Genomic DNA, 21895 nt, shown 5'->3' with positions numbered 1-21895 from the left:
CTAAAAACTGCTTCTTAGAGTTTTGAAACTTCACCTTTAGCTATAAATTATGGAATCACTTTATCTGCTATTCATTATTATTATTATTATTATTTTTTGAGACAAGGTCTCACTCTTGCCCATGCTGGAGTGCAGTGGTGCGATCTGGGCTCACTGTAACCTCCATCTCCAGGGTTCAAACGATTCTCCTGCCACAGCCTCCTGAGTAGATGGGATTTCAGATGATGCGTCACAAGATGATGTGTAGCAAGATGACACTGCTACTTTATATTTAAAAACATATAGTATCCAGGCTGGGTATGGTGGCTCATGGCTGTAATCCCAGCACTTTGGGAGGCCGAGGCAGGTGAATCACTTGAGGTCAGGAGTTCAAGACCAGCCTGGTTTCACCAGAGATGGTGAAACCCCATCTCTAACAAAATTTAGCTGGGCGTGATGGCGCATGTCTGAAATCCCATCTACTCAGGAGGCTGTGGCAGGAGAATCGTTTGAACCCTGGAGGTGGAGGTTGCAGAAAGCCAAGATCGCACCACTGCACTCCAGCCTGGGCAAGAGTGAGACCTTGTCTCAAAAAAAAAAAACAAAAAACAAAAAACAAAACCATATGGTATCTCAAAAATCTCAAAGCAGTCAAATGCTGAGCTATCAGTCACCTATATTTTATAATGCTTATAAATACTTCTACTTCTTTAAGCACTAAGAACACAGAAAATAAAAAGAAACCCAGATACACTAATGTATTTCAAGTTACTCTACATAACTCCAGAAAGTAAATAGAGAGTACAAGAGCACTAACCTTGACCAAAAGTTCAGTTACTTCATAATGACCATAAGAACAGGCATTGTGCAATGGTACCAGATCACTACAATGAGAAGGGGAAAAAAAATCCTGTTTTAGTATATATTTCTTAGGCCTACGGAAATTTATAAATTAAAATGTATTTAATTACTTAAATAGCAAGTGGATTATGTGATGTTCTAATAAAAATGTTCAAAATTTAGTAACATCCATTTGAACCCTAAGTCCTAAGAATTTGAACTCCCAAGTCTCTTTCAAATCTGTCTTCCTTTATACTTCACTGCTACTGCCACTGCCTTAGTTTGGGCCTGTTATTTCTCCCTTGCACTACTGAAACAGCCCCCACTCCACTTTATCCTCCAAGCTGAGGCAGATTTTTCTAAAAGGTAAGTCTGATGTAGTTACACCTTAACGCTGTGCTTTCAAGAGATGGTTCCAACTTATTAACATGGCACACACAATTATCTGACTCCCTCTCTAGGCTTACCCTTCAATAATGATATGCTAAACTTATAGTTCCCTGTATGTCTCTACACATACTGTTCCCTGGGTATAGATTTCCCTCCCTCCTTTGTTCTGGATCATTTCTACATGTCTTTTCCAGACTTAGCTCAAATACTAGCTCATTTTAAAAACTTTTTTGAGATCCTTAATAAGCTGAAACCCAATTCTTCCATGATGGGAGTGGAGGAAGAACTTTCTCTATGGGAAGATACAGTGAAACTTTAAAATCTTGACTTCTATCTTTAAGCTTTTCCTTCTCCTTTGGGATCACTCACTAATATGCTGCCACAGCCACCATCATGCCAGCCTCTGGTAAGGGATGGTCACCTGTGATTTAGTCTTTAGTTCTACGAGTCCTCTCTTGAAAGGTTCATGGCTTTCCTTACTATTTTTGAATATATGATTCTTCACTTGCCTGAGCACCAATTTTGTTCCTAACCACCTACTAGATGCTTCCACTATGTTCCTGTATCATCCCATTAAACTAAGTGTTCTAGGCCGGGCGTGGTGGCTCACATCTGTAATCTGAGCACTTCGGGAGGCTGAGCCAGGTGGATTACCTGAGGTCAGGAGTTCGAGCCTGGCCAACATGGTGAAACCTCGTCTCTACTAAAAATATGAAAATTAGCTAGGTGTGGTGGTGGGTGCCTGTAATCCCAACTACTGAGGAGGCTGAGGCAGGAGAATCACTTGAACCCGGGAGGCAGAGGTTGCAGTGAGCCGAGATCTTACCACTGCACTCCAGCCTAGGCGACAGAGCGAGACTCCGTCTCAAAAAAAAAAATAAAATAAAATAAAATAATATAAAATAAAATAAAAATAAAATAAAAAACACAACAAGCAAACAAAAAATAAACTAAGACTTCTAGAAGTCAATTCAACAGTTTCCCCCCAAACAATTTTGCCTTGTGTATTTCATATGTGTATCATTGGATCTAACTCATTCAGAACTTGAAGTGTAGTTTTCCTTTTATTCCTCGCTCATCATACCCATTCGACAAATCTTATCCATTCTTTTTTTTTTTTTTTTGAGATGGAGTCTTGCTCTGCCACCCAGGCTGGAGTGCAGTGGCACGATCTCGGCTCACTGCAAGCTCTGCCTCCCAGGTTCGCGCCATTCTCCTGCCTCAGCCTCCTGAGTATCTGGGACTACAGGCGCCTGTCACCACGCCCGGCTAATTTTTTGTATTTTTAGTAGAGATGGGGTTTCACCATGTTAGCCAGGATGGTCTCGATCTCCTGACCTCTCCCAAAGTGCTGGGATTACAGGCGTGAGCCACCGTGCCCAGCCCAAACCTTATCCATTCTTACACAGAAATAACTCTTGCATCTATTCCTTCATTTTCATTTATTCTGCCACCATTATTATGAATCCTGATTATGCTTAACCCTCTAGAATGCTCACTTTCCTAATTGCTGCTTTTGCTTCTAGTCCTCTCTCCCAATTTAGCCAACACACTGCTTTCAAATGCACCTCTTAAAACTTCTTTTAGAATAATAATCTCCTTTGTTTCAGATCACAGAGTGAAGTATGAATTACTTAGGCTAAATACCAAGTCCTCCAAAACCTGGTTCTTACCTATTTCTCTAATTCTAACCTTCATTTGTTTCTTGTGTGAATCATCTTCTCCAGCAAAGCTAGTCTAGTTACTGTTTTTAAAATGTGCTTTAATGTCTGCTTTAGCAGCCCCCAGTTATCCTAATTGTCTTGCAGACTAATGTTTCGCAAATTGCTTTCTTGAATTGAGACTTGACTTTACAGTCCAGGTCAAGTCACACCTCATTCTGAGGGATTTCCCAACCACTTCAGTCAACCATCACTGAGAGTTCCCTCTTGGGAACTCCTGCAGTGCTCTCTCTCTCAATGACCAAACACTTGGTAGAGACCTCATAGTATTCTTAGGTATCTTTTCATGCCCTCTGAAGTGTAATGTACACCTTCTATGAGCTGTGGGCTTAAGGTTTTATAATTTCCTGTGCCCTCAGAGAACCTGTATATTGTAAAAGCTCGATACATATTAATGTTATTTAGTAAAAAATATGATTTTTATAAGGTTAAAAAGATTGTTTTAAGATGACGGTAACACATAAAAAGTCCTTGTTTTTGTTCAAATGCTTACCCTTTATCTTTAGCATGGACATCAGCTCCATGTTGCAATAACAACTGTACAATCTTTACTCTGTTATATCCTGCTGCCAAATGCAATGGAGTCGACTGAAATATTAATCAAATATATTAATGAAATTCAAATAATGGTTGAATAAAATGTGTAAGAGGGAAAAAACCCAAATATAAAACCAGAAAATCCAATTATGACTTCATTGTCTAAGTAGTTATCAATTTGGTTTTACAAAATCCAACATACATATTGAAGGCATAGTATACAAGTTTATAAATTCACTATTACATATAGGACGCAAATAACTGTTTATCATCAATAAGGTTTTACTAAGCTTAAGAATTTGAAATACTGAAAATACTGAAATACTTAAAACATCAGTGCTCTCTTCAAATATATTTCAATTTATTGTAAGATAAACACATCTTTATCTTTATGTTACCAGAAGATAAGCACAAACTCAGTTGCAAAAGGAAGTACCTTTCTGCCATCACTTGCGTGGCAGTTGACATTTAATGGTGTGAGTAGAGCCATCATTTTTTCTTCATTGCCACTCCTAGAATACAAAAAAAGTATTAGCAATTTGCATTCTTCATCAGATCTGCCTCAAGATAAGTACTGTAACCATTACAAAAAATTCTATTTAAAGTTTGCTTACTGTAAAAAAAAAAAAAAAAGAAAAAAGTTAATGGTGAAGTATTCCTGTCAAATATTTAAAACATTAGTATGTACCTGGCACTTTCCAAGAGTTCATCCTTCTTATATTCACCTGTGAATTAGAAAAAAAAAAAAGTATAGAAATTAAAAAGAAAAATTAACAAGTTTTATGCAAAAAGACGCCCAATGAATTATAAAGTAGATAAATTTGGAAATAAATTTCCAATAAATGGAAAATAGTTCATTAACAGAATATTATGTAGTTTAAAAATATTTGCATGAAAAGCAAACATGAAATACCTTTGCTATGGGATTAAAAAAAAAAGATTCTATTTTATATAATGAAAGGCAATCTCAACTATATAAAAACAATATGCTCAGGAGAAGGAAAATCCAAAAGAAAATATACCAAAATATTAACAAAGTTTATCTCGGGTCATAGATTATTGGTGACCTTTTCCTTTTTCCCTTCAAATTTCCTAAAATGAGTATAGTATTTTCATAACAGAGAAACAAAATGTATCTACAACTTTGTTCCAAACCTAAAAAAGGCCAGGTGTATTGGCTCACGTCTGTAATCCCAGCACTTTGGGAGGCTGAGGTGGGTGGATCGCTTGAGCCCAAGAGTTAGAGACTAGCCTGGGAACACGGTGAAACCCTCTCTCTACAAAAAATACAAAAATTGGCTGGGTGTGGTGACGCACACCTGCAGTCCCAGCTACTCGGGAGACTGAGGTTGGAGGATCACCTGAGCCTGGATAGGTTCAGGCTGCAGTGAGCTGTGACTGTGCCACTGCACTCCAGCCTGGGCGACAGAGCGAGACCTTGATATACGCACACCCACACACACACACCCCCCCCAAAAACAAACCCCTAAACAAAACAAACAAAACTCAATACACCAACATTATAGAAATTACAAAAGAATCTATAGCATCACTGATTATAACATAATCATTAACATCTTTATGAATCTAGATTTTTCAACATTAATATCATGCTTATTTAATGCTACTTTAAATATATACAAATATAAAAAAGGATTAACTATGAACTCTATTTCTTCTTTATTAAAGCCTTTACTTTTACAAATGAATACAAACAAAACTATAAAATCAACAAAATTTAAATTAATACAATGATTTGCTAAATGACATCCAAACTGCTGCCCACAATGTGAATTGTGTATTGACTGCCAAGGCAACACTTCTTTTGAGGCCCAAGATTTAAAAAACAAAAATAAAAGCATGGAATAACATGGACTACTAAAGGAGAAAATGAACACTGATTGATAGTCACAATAACAGTGCACACTTCTAAAAGTCTTTTCAAGAAGAAGTCTAAATTTTCTCAGCAATGGTAGAAGAAATAACACAAAATCCAGGCACAAAGCTCACAGCAAAGCCCCTTAGGCTCTTGACTTTAGATTAGGTATGATTCTAGTTATCACAAGGTAGATAAGAATATGGTAAATAATATGGCTGAGTTGCTAAGAGGAAAGCACACTGACAAGGGAGATAATATGTGAAGTGGCTACAACTCAAGAAAGTTTGTCAATCTAAACTATAGCTTACGCATAGCAATAGGTTTCAAGGACATAAATATGTTACAGCAGAGTACAACTAGCATTCTTCATGGTACCGAAATGAGTGTGCCTAGAATCCTCTTCTGAATGGCTAGTGCTTTTTGAAAGGATTCCATCAAAAATTATTAAAATACATTAAAAAAAAAAAAAAAAGAATATCCCTTATCTGAAATGCTTAAAACCAGAAGTGTTTTGAAGTTTGGATTAGAAATACTCAACCTGTATATAAACGGGCAGGCATAAGTTATCTGAAAAACTCAGGGGTATTTAAGAAATATCCTGAATATACTACAGCAACATACAATTATCTATTACCCTCACTCCCAATAAGGTAACAATGACATATGTAAACACCAATTAGAAAAGAAAAAGAAAGCTTTATTTTTCTTAGAGGAGAATCAAATGTCAGCTATCTACATGTAGAAAAGGAAAGCTACTGAACTGACACTATTTTAAAAATCTAGCTGAGGTCATTAATCACAGGAGGCAAATTTCCTACCTGGCAAGCTTGTTCTTCACAGGCTTTCTGGAATAACCAGAGTATACAGACTTACCAGTAAGCACTGCTTTGGCAGATGGATCTGCTAAATCCAATGCTGTCCTTCCATCTGTATTTCGGATGGTTGGCTCAGCTCCATGCTGTAAGAGCACTGCAAAATAGCAACACTATTTTGAAGTTCAATGGTAATTTTAACAACTTGATTTTAGTAAATCATTTTCTCAAGAATTCTGGTCCAGCAAAGTCTCAAAGTTGTTTAAAGACCTTTCGTATCTTGTCAGAATGGGAATGTTACATTTTAAATATAAAAATAATACATATTCTATTATTTAATGCATTAAATACACATTAAATAAGTTCCCCCTCAGTTCAATGTAGATTTTCCTTTGCTATTTATACAGCTGGTGACAAGTGACTAAGGATAGATAAGAGTGTATAAGGGGGAAAAAAAGGCAAGTGTGCTTGAAAGCTTTTTTCTTATTCCAAAAGAACACTGCTTATGCTAGAAAGACTGTTCACCATGACAGAAATAAAATGTCTAAAGCTATAGATAGCCTGGGAACAGAGATCTGTAGAATTTTTAAGGAAAAAAAAAAAACAAAAACCACACAGGTAAATTCTTTTTTAAAAAACACAAACAAAAAACTGAATGGCTTCCTTATGCTTTCAACAAATTCTGTAAGGTCGTCAGTCATTATCTTTCTATTCTTCAGGAAGGCTGAATAATCAACAGGAGGCTGCTTGTATTTGTCCGCTATTGAAACCATAATACAATGCACTTGTAAGGTATAAGGTAAACAGTCTAAAGAGTGGAGTAGGTGCATTGAAACCAAGGTGCAAATTACTCCTTATAAGGACAATTTTTCTTTGGAAAAATCTTAACTGAGGGATATATAAATAAGGGTTGCTAGCTGACCAGTTAGTTTTTTGAGGTTAACTACACTGAATTTTAAGTTAAAATCCAAATACCCTTAGTAGGGTTAACCTACCCCAAATCAAAACTACTACATTATAATTCAAGGCACATAAAAAGAGAAGTCTTGGCTGGGTGCGGTGGCTCACGCCTGTGATCCCAGCACTTTGGGAGGCCAAGGCGGGAGGATCAAGAGGTCAAGAGACAAGAGACCATCCTGGCTAACATGGTGAAACTCTGTCTCTACTAAAAATACAAAAAATTAGCTGGGCATGGTGGCGGGCGCCTGTAGTGAGGCTGAGACAGGAGAATGGTGTGAACCCGGGAGGTGGAGCTTACAGTGAGCAGAGATAACACCACTGCACTCTAGCCTGCGTGACAGAGCAAGACTCCGTCTGAAAAAAAAAGAGAAGTATTGTGTTTTGTTCTGTACTATATTATTATTTGTATTATTATGAAGATATTCCAGTATACTCTCTAAATAAGGAGCTGGAGGAAGACAGGCAAATATGTGCAGAAAGGAAGCTCAGTTCTTGTTCTTTGATAGGGTGAATTTCCATTCTGCTCTACTCCTATATATACCAGTGCTGTTCAACAGAAATAAAACATGAGCCACATAAATAATTTAACATTTTCCAGTAACTACATTAAAAAAAGAAACAGTTCAAATTAATTTGAACACACTTCACCTAATACATCCAAAAATTCAATATTTACATTTATATTATAATCAATATAAAAGTAGATATTTTACTTTTTTTTGTACTAAGTCTCTGAAATGTGGTATGCTTTTTCCCTTAGAGTACATCTCAATTCAGACATTTCAAGCTCTTAGCTACCATATTGGATAGTGCAGATTATAACTACCTTTGGAAAACTCTACATTATTAAAACTAATTATATGTCTAAGACTCTGAGGTACCAGAGATGGGTTATGTGGTAAAAATGATGTATTTGAATGTAGGGCAGGAACAATTTAAGATAACATACAGAAAAGGAGAATTGGACAGAGGTAACCAGGAAATCCATTTCACATCTTTATAAATGACCTAATTTAAGCTGGTGAGGTTGACATAAACAGTGATTTGGGATGCTGGGGACGATGAGGTCCAATTTAAGTCTAGTATAGAGCACCTGGACTTTTTCTAGTGCACTGAACTCACTTTCTATCTGTTAAGGATTTCAACTGTCCCTATTTTACATCAGGAAATAATGGAGTTAAGGTGGCAATGAGTCCAAAATCCTTGAATTTGTTTGTCTCACAAAAGCAAATACCAGGTTAATAAAAACTCTCAAAAAGCCTTTTCACATACTATATACTTTTCTTACTTATCCTGCCATTTCTACTCTCCTATAACCCTATAATTCAGTAGCTATCATTTCTCACCTGGGTTACTTTACAGTTTCCTAACTGGTATCCTTGATGCCATCCATCCTACCCAGTCCCCTACCAGATTACTCTTTATAAAATACAGTCATGTGTCACTTAATGACAGGGATATATTTTGAGAAATGCCTTGTTAGGTGAGTCCATCATTGTGCCAACACCAGAGAATGTTTACACAAACCTAGATGGTACAGTCTACCAAACACCTAGGCTACATGGTATAGCCTATTCCTCCTAGGCTACAAACCTGAACAGCATGTTACTGTACTGAATACTGCAGGCAACTATAATACAATGGCAAGTATATCTGTAACTAAATATGTCTAAATACAGTATAAAAGATAAGAAATGGTATATCTGTATAGGACATTTACCATGAATGGAGCTTGCAGGGCTGGAAGTTGTTTTGAGTCAGTCAGTGGGTAAGTGATGAGTGAATGTGAAGGTCTAGGATATTATAGTACATCACTGTAGACTCTGCATAAACACTGTACACTTAGCTATGTAAATTTATTTTAAAAATATATTTCTTCAATAATTAGCTTACTGTAACCTTTTTACATTATAAACTTTTAAAGTTATAAAAACTTTTTGGCCGGGCGCGGTGGCTCAAGCCTGTAATCCCAGCACTTTGGGAGGCCGAGACGGGCGGATCACGAGGTCAGGAGATCGAGACCATCCTGGCTAACACGATGAAACCCCGTCTCTACTAAAAGATACAAAAAACTAGCCGGGCGTGGTGGCGGGCGCCTGTAGTCCCAGCTACTCCGGAGGCTGAGGCAGGAGAATGGCGTGAACCCGAGAGGCGGAGCTTGCAGTGAGCCAAGATCCGGCCACTGCAATCCAGCCTGGGCGACAGAGCGAGACTCCGTCTCAAAAAAAAAAAAAAAAAAAAAAAACTTTTTGACTTTTGTAATAACAACTTAAAATAAACATTATGTACAGCTATACAAAAGTATTTTCTTTATGTTTTATTTTATAAGCTTTTCTCTATTCAAAAAAATTTTTTTACAACTTTTCTGTTAAAAACTAAGATATAGACACACATATTAGCTAGGCCTACACAGGCTTAGGATCATCAATATTACTGTCTTCCACCTCCACATCTTGTCCCACTGGAAGGTCTCTAGGGGCAAAACAACACACACAGAGTTGCCATATAGTAATGCCTTCTTCTGGAACACCTGCCTGAGGCTGTTTTACAGTTAACTTTTTTTTTAAATTGCTGAGTATACTCAATAAAATTAAATCACAATAAAAAGTATAGTAAATATATAAACCAGTAACAAAGTTGGTTATTATCAAGTATTATGTAGTGTACATAATTTCATATGCTATACCTTTATATGACTGGCGGTGCACTAGGTTTGTTAACCCAGCATCACCACAAAAACCTGAGTAATGCCTTGTGCTATGAAGTTAGGACTGCTACGAAGTTAGTAGGTGACAGGAATTTTTTAGCTCCATTATAATCTTATGGGACCACCCTTATGTAAGTCATCCATTTCGAAATGGAGTTACGTGGAGCATGACTGCATACTATGTACTCTTATCACAGTGTTCCCTTCCTCAAAAAATCTTCAATATTCCACACTGCCTACACATACTAATAGCAAGCTCCTTAACCTGGTATTTAAAGCTTTTTAAAAAGAAATCCCCACCTACCTTTTTAACCCTTTCTCCACTGGAAAGACTCCAAAAAGTAGGGCCTTGACTTGATCCTGCCAAGTCACTGTGCTCATTATCCTCTTAACACTCTCTGTTCCCTTCCACCATACCTTTATCTGGCTCTTTGTGTATTTTATCTCCCAAGAGAATGCAAGTTTCCAGAGAATAGGCACTTTGTATTCCATTCTCCAAAGAAATTTAGGCTCAGTACTACACACAAAAAGACACTCAGTAAATAGTAGTTAGATTAAATCATGGGATGTTCTTAAATATATAAATTCAGCTTGACAGAATTTGATGATATGAACAGATTAATTCAGTTCAGATTCAGAATAGTTACAACATTAGGAAGAGTCAGAAAAGTTAACAGCCTTACCAATACAAACATCAATCTTTCCTTTAATTGCAGCTTCATGGAGAGGAGTATAATTCCAATTATCTCGAGCATTGGGGTCTGCACCATGTCGCAAAAGGAGATTGACTACTTCAGCATGACCAAAAGAGCATGCATTATGAAGAGGAATAAGGCCCCCATCATCACGTGCTTGGACATTTGCACCATTCTGAAGCAAATATTCAACTACGTCTTTCCGCCCAAAACCTAGATGAAAACAAATTGTCCACACGTAAGTTCAACAAGGAAAAGATATCAAATTAGAATAAGTACCATCCATGCTAAAATGTTTCAGGTTGAAAAATAATAACAGACTCAACAATTCAAGAACTAATTAATGGAAAGGTGATCAGAAATATATCAGTAACTAACCTTAATGATAAAGCCAGAGTGACTCTCCACTAAGTAGTAGTGGTACCTAAGTAGTGCCTTGGGTGGTACTATTACTACTAACCTCAAAGAAAGAACACAAAATAAGTGACTGAAAGCTCAAAGTTCAAACGTTTTTCACTCTACAATAGAGTTCTGTGTATTTAGTATGTATACATTTTCAGATGTTCAAAGTATAAAACTTAAATACGTAAATCACAACCTTATGATACAGTGACAGAATTCCTTTCCCACATCTATCTCATAGAACGTTTCTGCTAAACTGGGGGGACTATGAGAAGCAACAAAAAAAGATCCACTTACAGCTAATATTTGTCTATGTAGTGAGACACAGAGAGATAACCCCAGGCAAAAGTATAAAATCCAGTGTCTTCAAAGGAGTCCCTACTTTGTCACTTGCACAACACATATATAACTTCTTTCCATGTAGGAGGCCTCCTTTAGGTACCAACATTCCACAGTTCTGCTCAACTGCCCCCAAATCAAATAAAACAAAAAAAGTCTGATTATTTATTTATACTGATTTGCAGATCTAGTATCAATGAGTTTCAATCTCTTATCATTCCTATATATTAGTACTTAAAATCTTTTTACACCTAATTGTAAAATGACAAGGCTTTCAGGCATATGTTAAAGCAGATGGAGAGAGGTCTATAATGTGTTTGGGTAGAGAGAAAGGAACTGCTCACTCTTCTGAAATTTCTCCATTCTATTCTTAAAGCCACCAAGTCTGACCGCAGTTCTTCCAAGATGACCAGCAATGAGAACAGATAAGAAAGTAATGGTACAACATTTCTAAGGTTGATGCCTGGGGTTGGCCTGGTTGCACCTGATGGAAGAACTAAAGATAGTTGAAAAGATTAACTATTTTTGTTTTAACATTGCTGGGCTCTGTGGTCACAAAGATGAGTATCTTTGTATCTTTGATTCTTCCCCCTCTCAAAGAGCTCATAATTTAAGATATGAAGATTTTAAATTTCAATACAATATAATTGCTACGTATACATAAAGTGCTACTAGAGCTTAAAGAAGGGAACTCCTAAACTAGGGGAAAGCAGAGAATGGAAAAGACTTGCCTAAGGCGATTCCAGTGATGACACCTAAGCTGAAAGCTTCCAGAAAAATAAGCGATCATTAGGAAAATGAGAAGAGGAGGGAGAGGTGAGGGAAAGGAGATGAGCAAGAAAGAAACAAAATGTACACAGACATGGAGGTATGAAAGAATAAATGCTTGGGCTGGGCACAGTGGCTCACGCCAGTAATCCCAGCACTTTGGGAGGCCCAGGTAGGCAGATCACAAGGTCAGGAGTTCAAGACCAGCGTGGCCAGCATGGTGAAACTCAGTCTCTACTAAAAATACAAAAAATTAGCCAGGTGTGGTGGCACGTGCCTGTAATCCCAGCTACACGGGAAGCTGAGGAATGAGAATTGCTTGAACTCGGCAGGTGTAGGTTGTAGTGAGCCAAGATCACGCCACCGCCCTCCAGCCTGGGTAACAGAGTGAGACTCCATCTCAGGAAAAAAAAAGAAGAAGAAGAAGAAAGAAAAGAAAAGAAAAGAAAAGAAAAGAAAAGAAAAGAAAAGAAAAGAAAAGAAAAGAAAAAAAAGAACAAACAAATGCTCCATAACAGCCAGGATGCAGAATGCCAAAGTGGGCAGATGCTAGATCAGGAGAATATCAGGCTGGCCGGGCGAATCCCAGCACTTTGGGAGGCCGAGGAGGGTGGATCATGAGGTCAGGAGATCGAGACCATCCTGGCTAACATGGTGAAACTCTGTCCCTACTAAGAAAAAAAAAAAAAAATTAGCCGGGTGTTGTGGCAGGCGCCTGTAGTCCCAGCTACTCGGGAGCCTGAGGCAGGAGAATGGCGTGAACCCGGGAGATGGACCTTGCAGTACGCCGAGATTGGGCCACTGCATTCCAGCCCGGGAGACAGAGTGAGACTCCGTTTCAAAAAAAAAAAACAAAAAACAAAAAACAAAAAACAAAACGACAACAAAAAGGAGTATGTCAGGCTAAGGTAGCACCTGGCCTTTGTCCCATAAATTAGTGTTTTTCAAACTGTTTTCAGATAGCAGGTTTTGTTTTGTTTTTTGAGACAGAGTCTTGCTCTGTCACCCAGGCTGGAGTGCAATGGCGTGATCTCGGCTCACTGCAACCTCTGCTTCCCGGGCTTAAGCGATTCTCTTGCCTTAGTTTCCCTAGTAGCTGGGACTACAGGTGCGCACCATCATGTCTGGCTAATTCTTTTTTGTATTTTTAGTAGACATGGGGTATTGCCATGTTGGCCAGGCTGGTCTCAAACTTCTGACCTCAAATAATCTACCAGCCTCAGCCTCCCAAAGTGCGGGGATTACAGGCATGAGCCATTGCACTGGGCCCAGACAGATTTCAATTAGATCTTATTTAAGATTATAATAGGTACAGGTTACGTTTACTGCTAAATACCCAATGCCTAGTACATAGTTGGCATTCATAGAATTGCAAATTAACTGAACAAAATAAAAACTACTCCGGTTGAATCCTCCTTCTTCCCCTCACAAAGATCCAAAAGAAAATATTCCTGCATCTCTGAGCACCTCTTGGAAACAGTTGGAAAAATACTGCTACAACACATCATTAGTCACAGAATGATGTGTTTAGGGCAGTGACTGTTTTTTTTTTTTAAGAAAGATCACCTTGGCAATTGTGTGAATAAATGAATCAAATGCAGAGATAGGCGGTAGATATGTCCTTAAGGTTTTAGAATGCTATGTGCCATAGTCTAGGTGACAGATGATAAGGGCTAAGATTAAGACTGATTTGGTTAGGATAGTATATCCACATGGTTCATGTGAACATGATAGGTAATAGTCACATGGCTGGTGAAGCCTTCCTCCCACCCCTATTCCCAGCTTCCCAGTTTCCTTCCTTCTGGTTATCACTTTTTTTTTTTCACATACCTTGAAGTTATTTTACATACATGCAAGCAAACATCTGCTAATATATATCTTTAAAGACAGTGTTTACATCTTTCTTTCTTTCTTAAAAAAATCTGCTATTAATAATATCCCAGAAATCAACTTCTATCAGTATTGCATATATTTTTTTAACTGGGAGAGTCAAAATGTAACTAGTTCAATTCTCATACATAGTTAGGTTGTTTCCAATCTTACTACTACACACACTACTGCCAAGGTTTTTGGCCTGTGTAATGGAAGAGTGAAGTTGCCATCAACTGAAATGGGGGCAAGGCTGCAGATGAAAATAGATTTGTGGCAGAAGATGAGGAGTCCAAGTTTTAGACATGTCATATCTCACTGAGGGCTTATTGCTTCCTCTACCCAATTTCTAAATGCTGGGATTCCTCAAGACTCAGTTCTCTAACCTCTTTTTAGATAATCTTATCTGATCCCACGGCTTTAAATACCACCTAGATGCACAACCCTCAAATTTAAATCTCCAGTCTAGACTTTTCACCCAAATTCCAGAATGTTTACTTAACATATTTCCTTCCAGATATTTTAAAGGTATCTCAAACTCAACATGTTTCCAACTTCTATTTCCACTGATATTACCTTACTCCAAACACTATCACCTCCAGCATAAGTTCCTGCAATAGTCTCCCCTAAATAGGTCTCTCATTTCCACTTCTGTCTCTAGTGACCTTTTAAAAATAATCATATCACAGCCCTGTTTAAAATAATTCCTTGGTTTCCCACTGATGCTCTTAGAATAAAATTCAAACACTCGACTATGGCCTTAAAAGCTCCCTCATGAACTGGCCCTCACTTTCTCTAATTTCACTTCACACCATTCTTCCCTTTCCCAACTATAATATAGCTTTCTTTCAGTTTGTCAAGTATGCCATTGACTTGGTACATGCTGCCCTTCTGCTTGGAATGCTCTTCCCTTGCACAAAGCATCCTACTTCTACTCACTACCTGGTTTGTTTAAATGTCACCACCTTAAGAAGGCTATCCCCGATCATCCTATCTAAAATAGTCCCTTCTGCCCATCCACATTTTTTTCTATCTTCACACCATTTAGTTGGTCTATCTCCCACCTCCTTCACTAGAATGCAAGCTCCATACCAGCAGGGATTTTTGTCTTTGCTGTTCATAGCAGTATTTCTTGGCACTTATTAAAATTTGTAATTACTCTTTACTTATTTTCTAGACTTTTTTTTTTTTTTTTTTTTTTGAGACGGAGTCTCGCTCTGTCCTCCAGGCTGGAGTGCAGTGGCGCGATCGCGGCTCACTGCAAGCTCCGCCTCCCAGGTTCACACCAGCCATTCTCCTGCCTCAGCCGTCGGAGTAGCTGGGGCTACAGGCACCCGCCACCATGCCCAGCTAATTTTTTTTGTATTTTTACTAGAGACAGGGTTTCACCGTGTTAGCCAGGATGGTCTCGATCTCCTGACCTTGTGATCCACCCACCTCGGCCTCCCAAAGTGCTGGGATTACAGGCACGAGCCACCGCGCCCAGCATTTTCTAGACTCTTAGTTCCATGAAGGACAAGAGCCATGTGCATTTTAATTCATCACTACTTCCCCAGCATCCTTCAGAGTACACGGTACAGAGCAATTTGTTGATATTTGCTGAATCAATGTATCACGGTATCACGGTATATGAAAAAGAGACTGAGAAGTAAAACTAAGAAAGAATGGCACTGCAGAAGCCAAGTAGTAAAATTTCAAAGAGGTGAAGGTCAGCTCTTGCTGTCATTAGCCCTGACTTCAGTCTTCCTTCCTGATCACTTCCTGGGCATTGCTGATCACACTGTCCTCCCCAAGTAGGCTATCCACAGTTGCCCTAATCTATGGTTCTGCTATCCCAACCACTTACCACCCACCTGCAGGAAATGCTTTTAGAAAAAGGCTTCTTAATTTGGAAAGTAAGAGAAAAAGAATCAAAATAAAGAAAAAGTTGTAAAGCTAACTCTATAAAGTTATTTGATGTACGCAAGCATTTTAGAATAAGGATTACTATTCTTCAGCAGTAATAAGCATATCTGAAGTAATCAAAATGGTGACTCACAGGCTAACTCCCCCAGAAAGGAGAGTTAGGTGTGCACAGAAATAGCTGGAGTAAAACATCTAGCTGTTACAAGAGACAGTGTCAAGTGGGAAGATATCTGTCCCAAAGGATTGGTGATCTAAAAGAAGGTCAAGTAGTAGCTTTCTGTCAAAATAAGACTGGAAAGAGAAGAGGGTTGTGTGAAATCAGAGTTAAAGAGAAAGACATTACTGAAACTAAGTTTTAGCTGAGGCAATCGATATGGGTAGAATGGGTAAAGTGATTATACCCACATAGTTACCAACATTCCAAGACACAGATTACTTGTGTCAATGCTTGTATCAACATGATTTCCTAGTCATTAAGATGTCTGAAACCAGTCTGGTGACTGATAGTAGAGGTCAGTATGATTTTACACTCATAAGGTAAGAACTACAATATGTGAGTGAATGTAATCTGCTACGCTGAGACAGTAGATGAAGAGTCTGAGATTTTGAAAGTTTGAAGCCACATCTTGGGCACTTAAATTATTTGGAAGCAGTCAATAGGTAGCTATGTAAAAAAAAAAAAAAAAAAAAAAAAAAGCTGTTTGGAGTCTAGCGAAATCTTTAGATTTAAGATACTTCCTGGCTGGGCGCTGAGGCTCACACCTGTAATCCCAGCACTTTGGGAGGCAGATGTGGGTGGATCACCTGAGGTCAGGAGTTCGAGACCACCGTGGTCAACATGGTGAAACCCCGTTTTTACTAAAAATATAAAAATTAGCCAGGCATGGTGGTACATGCCTGTAATCCCAGCTACTTGGGAAGCTGAAGCAGGAGGCAGGAGAATTGCTTGAACCTGGGAGGTGGAGGTTGAAGTGAGCCAAGATCGCACCACTGCACTCCAGCCTGGGCGACAAGAGTGAAACTCTGTGTCTCACCCCGACCCCCAAAAAAATCATACCTCCCAAACTGAGGAGTAATCCTTGATAAAATCCCTATTGTTATGGTCTCAAGAATAGTTCAAAGTACTTCTGTTAAGCATCAATTTCTGAAAGAAAAAATGCTTTGCAGGGTATATTCTGATCACATTCTCACTGGCCAGGTAGAACATAAATAGGCATATCCTCAGAGTCAATATCAATCTCCATATTCTAAGGATCTCTTTATGAGGAACCAGAAGCCTAAATAAAGTTGGTAGTCATGGCTGCTCAGGACATACTGTAGTTTATTTTGTAATTATGGAACAGCACTCAACTTCAAACACTGTTCTACTTGTGAAAATCCTGATGAAACCATACACAGAGTATGAATCTACTACACAGTGCTTACAGTGAAGCAAAGCAGACCTATCTGTAAAGTGTATTTGTTGACCACATTAACCACGTGTCAGTTAATGGCAGGTATTGTGTCTTATTCATTTCAGTTTACTCAGGGACAAGGTGTCTGGCATATAGTAGGACTTGACAAACATTTGTTTAATGCATGTCTAATACTCTGCTGGAATAGGAAAGGACCCTCACAAAGAATATGGTGTTAATGATTTGTGAAAACAGAGAAAGTAGCCTCTTGTCAAATTTATTACTTATCTAGATGCCATCAGTTTCAGCAGCTCCAGGTACTGGTTGCCAACCATGACTATTGTTAATAGTATCATATTTTGCTGCTATACTGGAAACATGCTTTCATCTGAATGGCTTCCCAAAAGCTGTGAGGCAGTCAAGTCCCTACAGAGAAACCAACTTAGACTCTTAGGAAGTTTAAGTAAGTGCTATTCCTCTCCTGTCTTTTATAGTCCAAAGGTGGGATTAATCACTGATAATACCATTGGTCCCATATGAGATGGTGATGTCTTGCAATATCTAAAGGTAGGCTATCACACAGGGTTTTGTCCAAAGGCAAAGTTCTGGAAAAATGTCAACAAATGCCACAAAACAAAGCTCCTGTGGTCTGGGAGATTGGAAGGTATAATCAAACAGCCTCCAGCTTTCAAGCAACAGTCAGTCAGGACTCTCAGTGACAGATTTTTTCTGAGGAATGTCATTTTAAACCTCTCATTTACTATTCTGTGTTACAAGGTTTCCCTCTGTTGCCCAGCCTAGAGCGCAATGGTGCAATTTCAGCTCACTGCAGCCTTGGCTCAAGTAATCCTCCAACCTTAGCCTCCCAAGTAGCTAGTACTACAGGCCTGCGCCACCATGCCTGGCTAAGTTTTCTATTTTTTTTGTAGAGATGAAGTTTCGCCATGTTGCCCAGGCTGCTCTTGAACTCTTAAGCTCAAGTGATACTCCTGTCTTTGCCTCCCAAAGTGTCAGGCCTGTGCCACCATGCCTGGCTCATTTTTCAATTTTTTTGTAGAGATGAGGTTTTACCATGTTGCCCAGGCTGGTCTTGAACTCTTGAGCTCAGGTGATACTCCTGCCTTTGCCTCCCAGAGTGCTGGGATTATAGCCTGTGGCACCGTGCCTGGGCCTTATTTACTATTAACTTCAGTTTGCTAAGATCCAGAAAAGTATTTCCCACATATATTTCTTAAGAATGAAGAATACAAGGGAGAGGACTTTGCCCATCTCAACTTGGGATAGATATACTGTCTGGCCAGATTAGTAGAGACTTGGAAAAGAATGCCATGGCCTCTACAGTGATGAAATTTTGACCATCTGAATGGGGGAATACCGAAAGGAGTACTCCAAACTCTTGTTACTGAAGTCAACTGTCTACCTCTAAATCCAGCAAGAGCTGAGGGCAAAGGTATGGCTCAAAATCTTGATAATACATTGGGAGATATGACAAGTCAAGAAAGATGATGAATTCCTAAATAGATTGATCTTTATTTGATACTAGGGTTTCCTGCTGATGTATGATTTAAACATCTCCCATAGCAAAAACCAATCCTTAAAACAACAATCTATAATTGTAGTTTCAGGTGAAGAGTATTGGATAAATTTTGTGCATCTCTTACAACTATGATATTGGCCTACAGCCAAAGAAGGAAATGTTACTGACAGGTTACTGGAGGTCTCCAATAGTTATCATTTCGGGAAAAGATATGAATGGCAATCACAAAAGCTAGTATATCTTTGGTAGCTGAGCAGTCAAAGCCTTCGATTGGAGGAATCATCCCATTTTCTTGTACCAATGAGATTATAACTTGTTGGCTGAACTAGGCTGAAATCCTCTCTACAACATCTCTGAAAAATGCCAGTCCAGCCACTGCTTGGATACTTCCAGCCAGTTCCATGGCTGAATATTGTTAAAGGTTGTCTGACCACTTGTAACCTTCCACCTACTGGCCTTAGTTTTGACTCCCAAAGCCACACAAGTAATATCCACTCACTCTTTGTGATTCTTCCACATATGTGAAGACGGTAACATGGTATAGTCTTCTTTCATCTCTAGAATAAGCAGCACTAATTTTCCTATCTATGCTTGTGCAATAAATTCCAGACGTTCTGATTCCACTTTCCTCCTCTGAATAAAAAAAAATCCCATCTTATATTTGATTCACACAATTGAATATAATAATCCAAGTCCAGTCTAACCAGTCCAATGTATATGGCTCAGTAGCATACTCATACTAATTGTAACATATTATAAATATAAAACAAGCGTTACCTTGTTTAGCTAGGACTCTACAATGCAAGCTTCTACCTCTACTCCAAGAGTTCTAAGATTGTAAGGAATGCCACATATTTCTTTAATTTCTATGACATCAAGATGACTTTCTCCCCAAGTTCGTGTCACCTCTTCTTTACTTTTTAGAAATAAGCTCAGAGAAGCAGAACCTTCTTTACTGAAATCTGTTGTTTTCTAGGGCATTAACTGTCAAGAATTTCAGATACTTTTGCTTTTAGTAAAATTAGAGCAACAGCCACCCTACCACCAACTTGCCTCTACAAGTTCTGTTACGTGTTGGAAAAAATCATTCCTGGCCAGGCACGGCGGCTCTCGCCTGTGATCCCAGTACTTTGGGAGGCCGAGGCAGGCGGATCACGAGATCAAGAGTTTGAGACCAGCCTGACCAACATGGTGAAACCCTGTCTCTACTAAAAATACAAAAATTAGCCGGGCGTGGTGGTACATACCTGTAATCCCAGCTACTCAGGAGGCTGAGACAGGAGAATTGCTTGAACCTGGGAGATGGAGGTTGCAGTGAGCTGAGATCATGCCATTGCACCCCAGCTTGGGAGACAGAGCTAGACTCTGTCTCAAAAAAAAAAAAAAAAAAAAATTATTCCTATCTTGTGTATATCTGTGTATGGTCGGGGGCAGTGGCAGGCGGACTGAAAAGGAAACAATTTTCAGAGTCATTTTTCTCCTAAGGAATTACTTCTTAAATAATATTTAGAAGAAAAGTATGCAATCTAGTGCAGTAATAAAAAATCACCTATTAGAAGGAAAATTCCTGTTTATGCTGACTGTCTTCCTCATTAATAGAATTTAACTGTCTTGGTGCTGGCAACTGATTATTCTTTTAATTGAACTAACTTTTGGGGATGAAATTAAACCAAATGTTTTCTAAACTGATTTTCATTTTCTGTGGTCTGCACGCACCTCTCAGTGCTAATACTACTTGGGAATCAAAACAAAAAGACAAAAAACATGCCTCCTCTAATAAAATCTCCAAACTTTAACTGGCTATAAAAAATTTTAAAATAATTATGTCCCCCATCACCTCCAACAGCTAACTCTATGACTGATGTACAAACACAAGAAACTGCTTGGTCAGGCAGTTACATAATACCACCACCTGTGCTGAACTTCCAACAGTACGCTTGCAGGCACATTAACATGACTGATAACTCACTACCTACAACAGATTATAAAATGTATTCTCCATACATTAAGTGAAAAAGTAGTTAGATGCACTTAAAGAGCTTTTCTCTGATGAACCTAAAATTCAGATTAAATTTACAAAGCCAGTTTTTTAAAAAGTTTCTTATATGATAGAAGTGCAGGACTTTAAAAGCTCTGGTTGAATGAAGAACCCCCACCTCATAATTTTTATTAGTCCCTTTTCATACCTCTACCTCTTAATTTCATAACCTATACCTGATAATTTGGGTAAGTTGCGAGTGGTGTGTTGGTTTCCAAAATATTAAGTTTTCCAAACTTAAACAAACAAAATGAAACCTATGTAAAAAAATGCTTTGAAATGTTGGTACAGAACTGAAGGCGGGAAAGTAGAGAAGGAACAAGGTCAGTGAGGATCTAACACCATAACCTTACATCTCTAAATATTACTATTTTCAGATATGAACTCACTAATACACCAAATTCTTAAAAGGTAGCAACTAAGATCTTTCTTGGTTATTTTTATCCCACAGATCAACTGAACAGAATCTAAGTAACCCTACCCTTTGGCTTATGTATCAGTTGATCGTGACAGTTTGCCAAACCAGTTGTTTAAATGTTGACTACATGGTCAAACAGGACAATCTAAATTAGCCCAAGAACGGCAGCACTTACCACCAAAATTTCAGGCAAAAAGGCTAACTAGGTGTGATTTGACTTACGTATTCTTCCTTCTCTTTCCATTGCCCACAAACTGTTTTTAATTCTCCCACCTAGATTCTCCAAACTTTCTTCTTTTTAAAAGACTCCCCAGTGGAAATCCAACAAAGGTGCAATTGGTCAAAAAAGCATACCTCCTGGTAGTATTTACATTTAAAACCCGGAATAGGTTAAAGCGAACAAATCTCCAATTCGTAGAAAGTGTAAAAGTAGTATCTGTGAAACAGGAAATCTTTCTCACTGCTCCTTTTCTCTTCATCAACCTGGCTCCAAAAGAACAGGAGTACTTTAAAAGTATTCCCTGATTTTTTAAAAAATTGTTTTAAACATTCATGAAATACACAAAACAAAAAACCAGGATTGTCAGAGGTAAGAAGAGGTACTCCCATTTTCAATCACGTATGACTCACCTGAAGTTAGAAAAAGTCATAATCTTTCCTACAACTGAAAAGCATGCATGTTTTATGGAAATAAGCTGAATATTC

At 38.4% G+C, this 21895-nt stretch overlaps 1 protein-coding gene across 2 annotated transcripts in view; it reads right to left on the bottom strand.

The window, feature by feature from the left end:
• TNKS2 (tankyrase 2) overlaps positions 1-21895 on the bottom strand; it is a 67420-nt gene that overhangs the window by 44133 nt on the left and 1392 nt on the right. For both annotated transcript variants that reach the window (XM_025395589.1, XM_025395588.1), the window contains exons 2-7: positions 10509-10733; positions 6220-6315; positions 4156-4192; positions 3904-3979; positions 3424-3518; positions 797-863 (exon numbers count right to left, since the gene is read on the bottom strand). In XM_025395589.1, coding sequence (XP_025251374.1) covers positions 797-863; positions 3424-3518; positions 3904-3979; positions 4156-4192; positions 6220-6315; positions 10509-10733 — 596 coding nt within the window. The remainder of the gene's footprint in view (positions 1-796; positions 864-3423; positions 3519-3903; positions 3980-4155; positions 4193-6219; positions 6316-10508; positions 10734-21895) is intronic.

Source organism: Theropithecus gelada, chromosome 9 (assembly GCF_003255815.1).
Source record: "Theropithecus gelada isolate Dixy chromosome 9, Tgel_1.0, whole genome shotgun sequence".
Lineage (NCBI taxonomy): Eukaryota > Metazoa > Chordata > Mammalia > Primates > Cercopithecidae > Theropithecus > Theropithecus gelada.
Note: the sequence above shows the minus strand (reverse complement) of the source record. Positions and strands in the feature narration are given on the sequence as shown.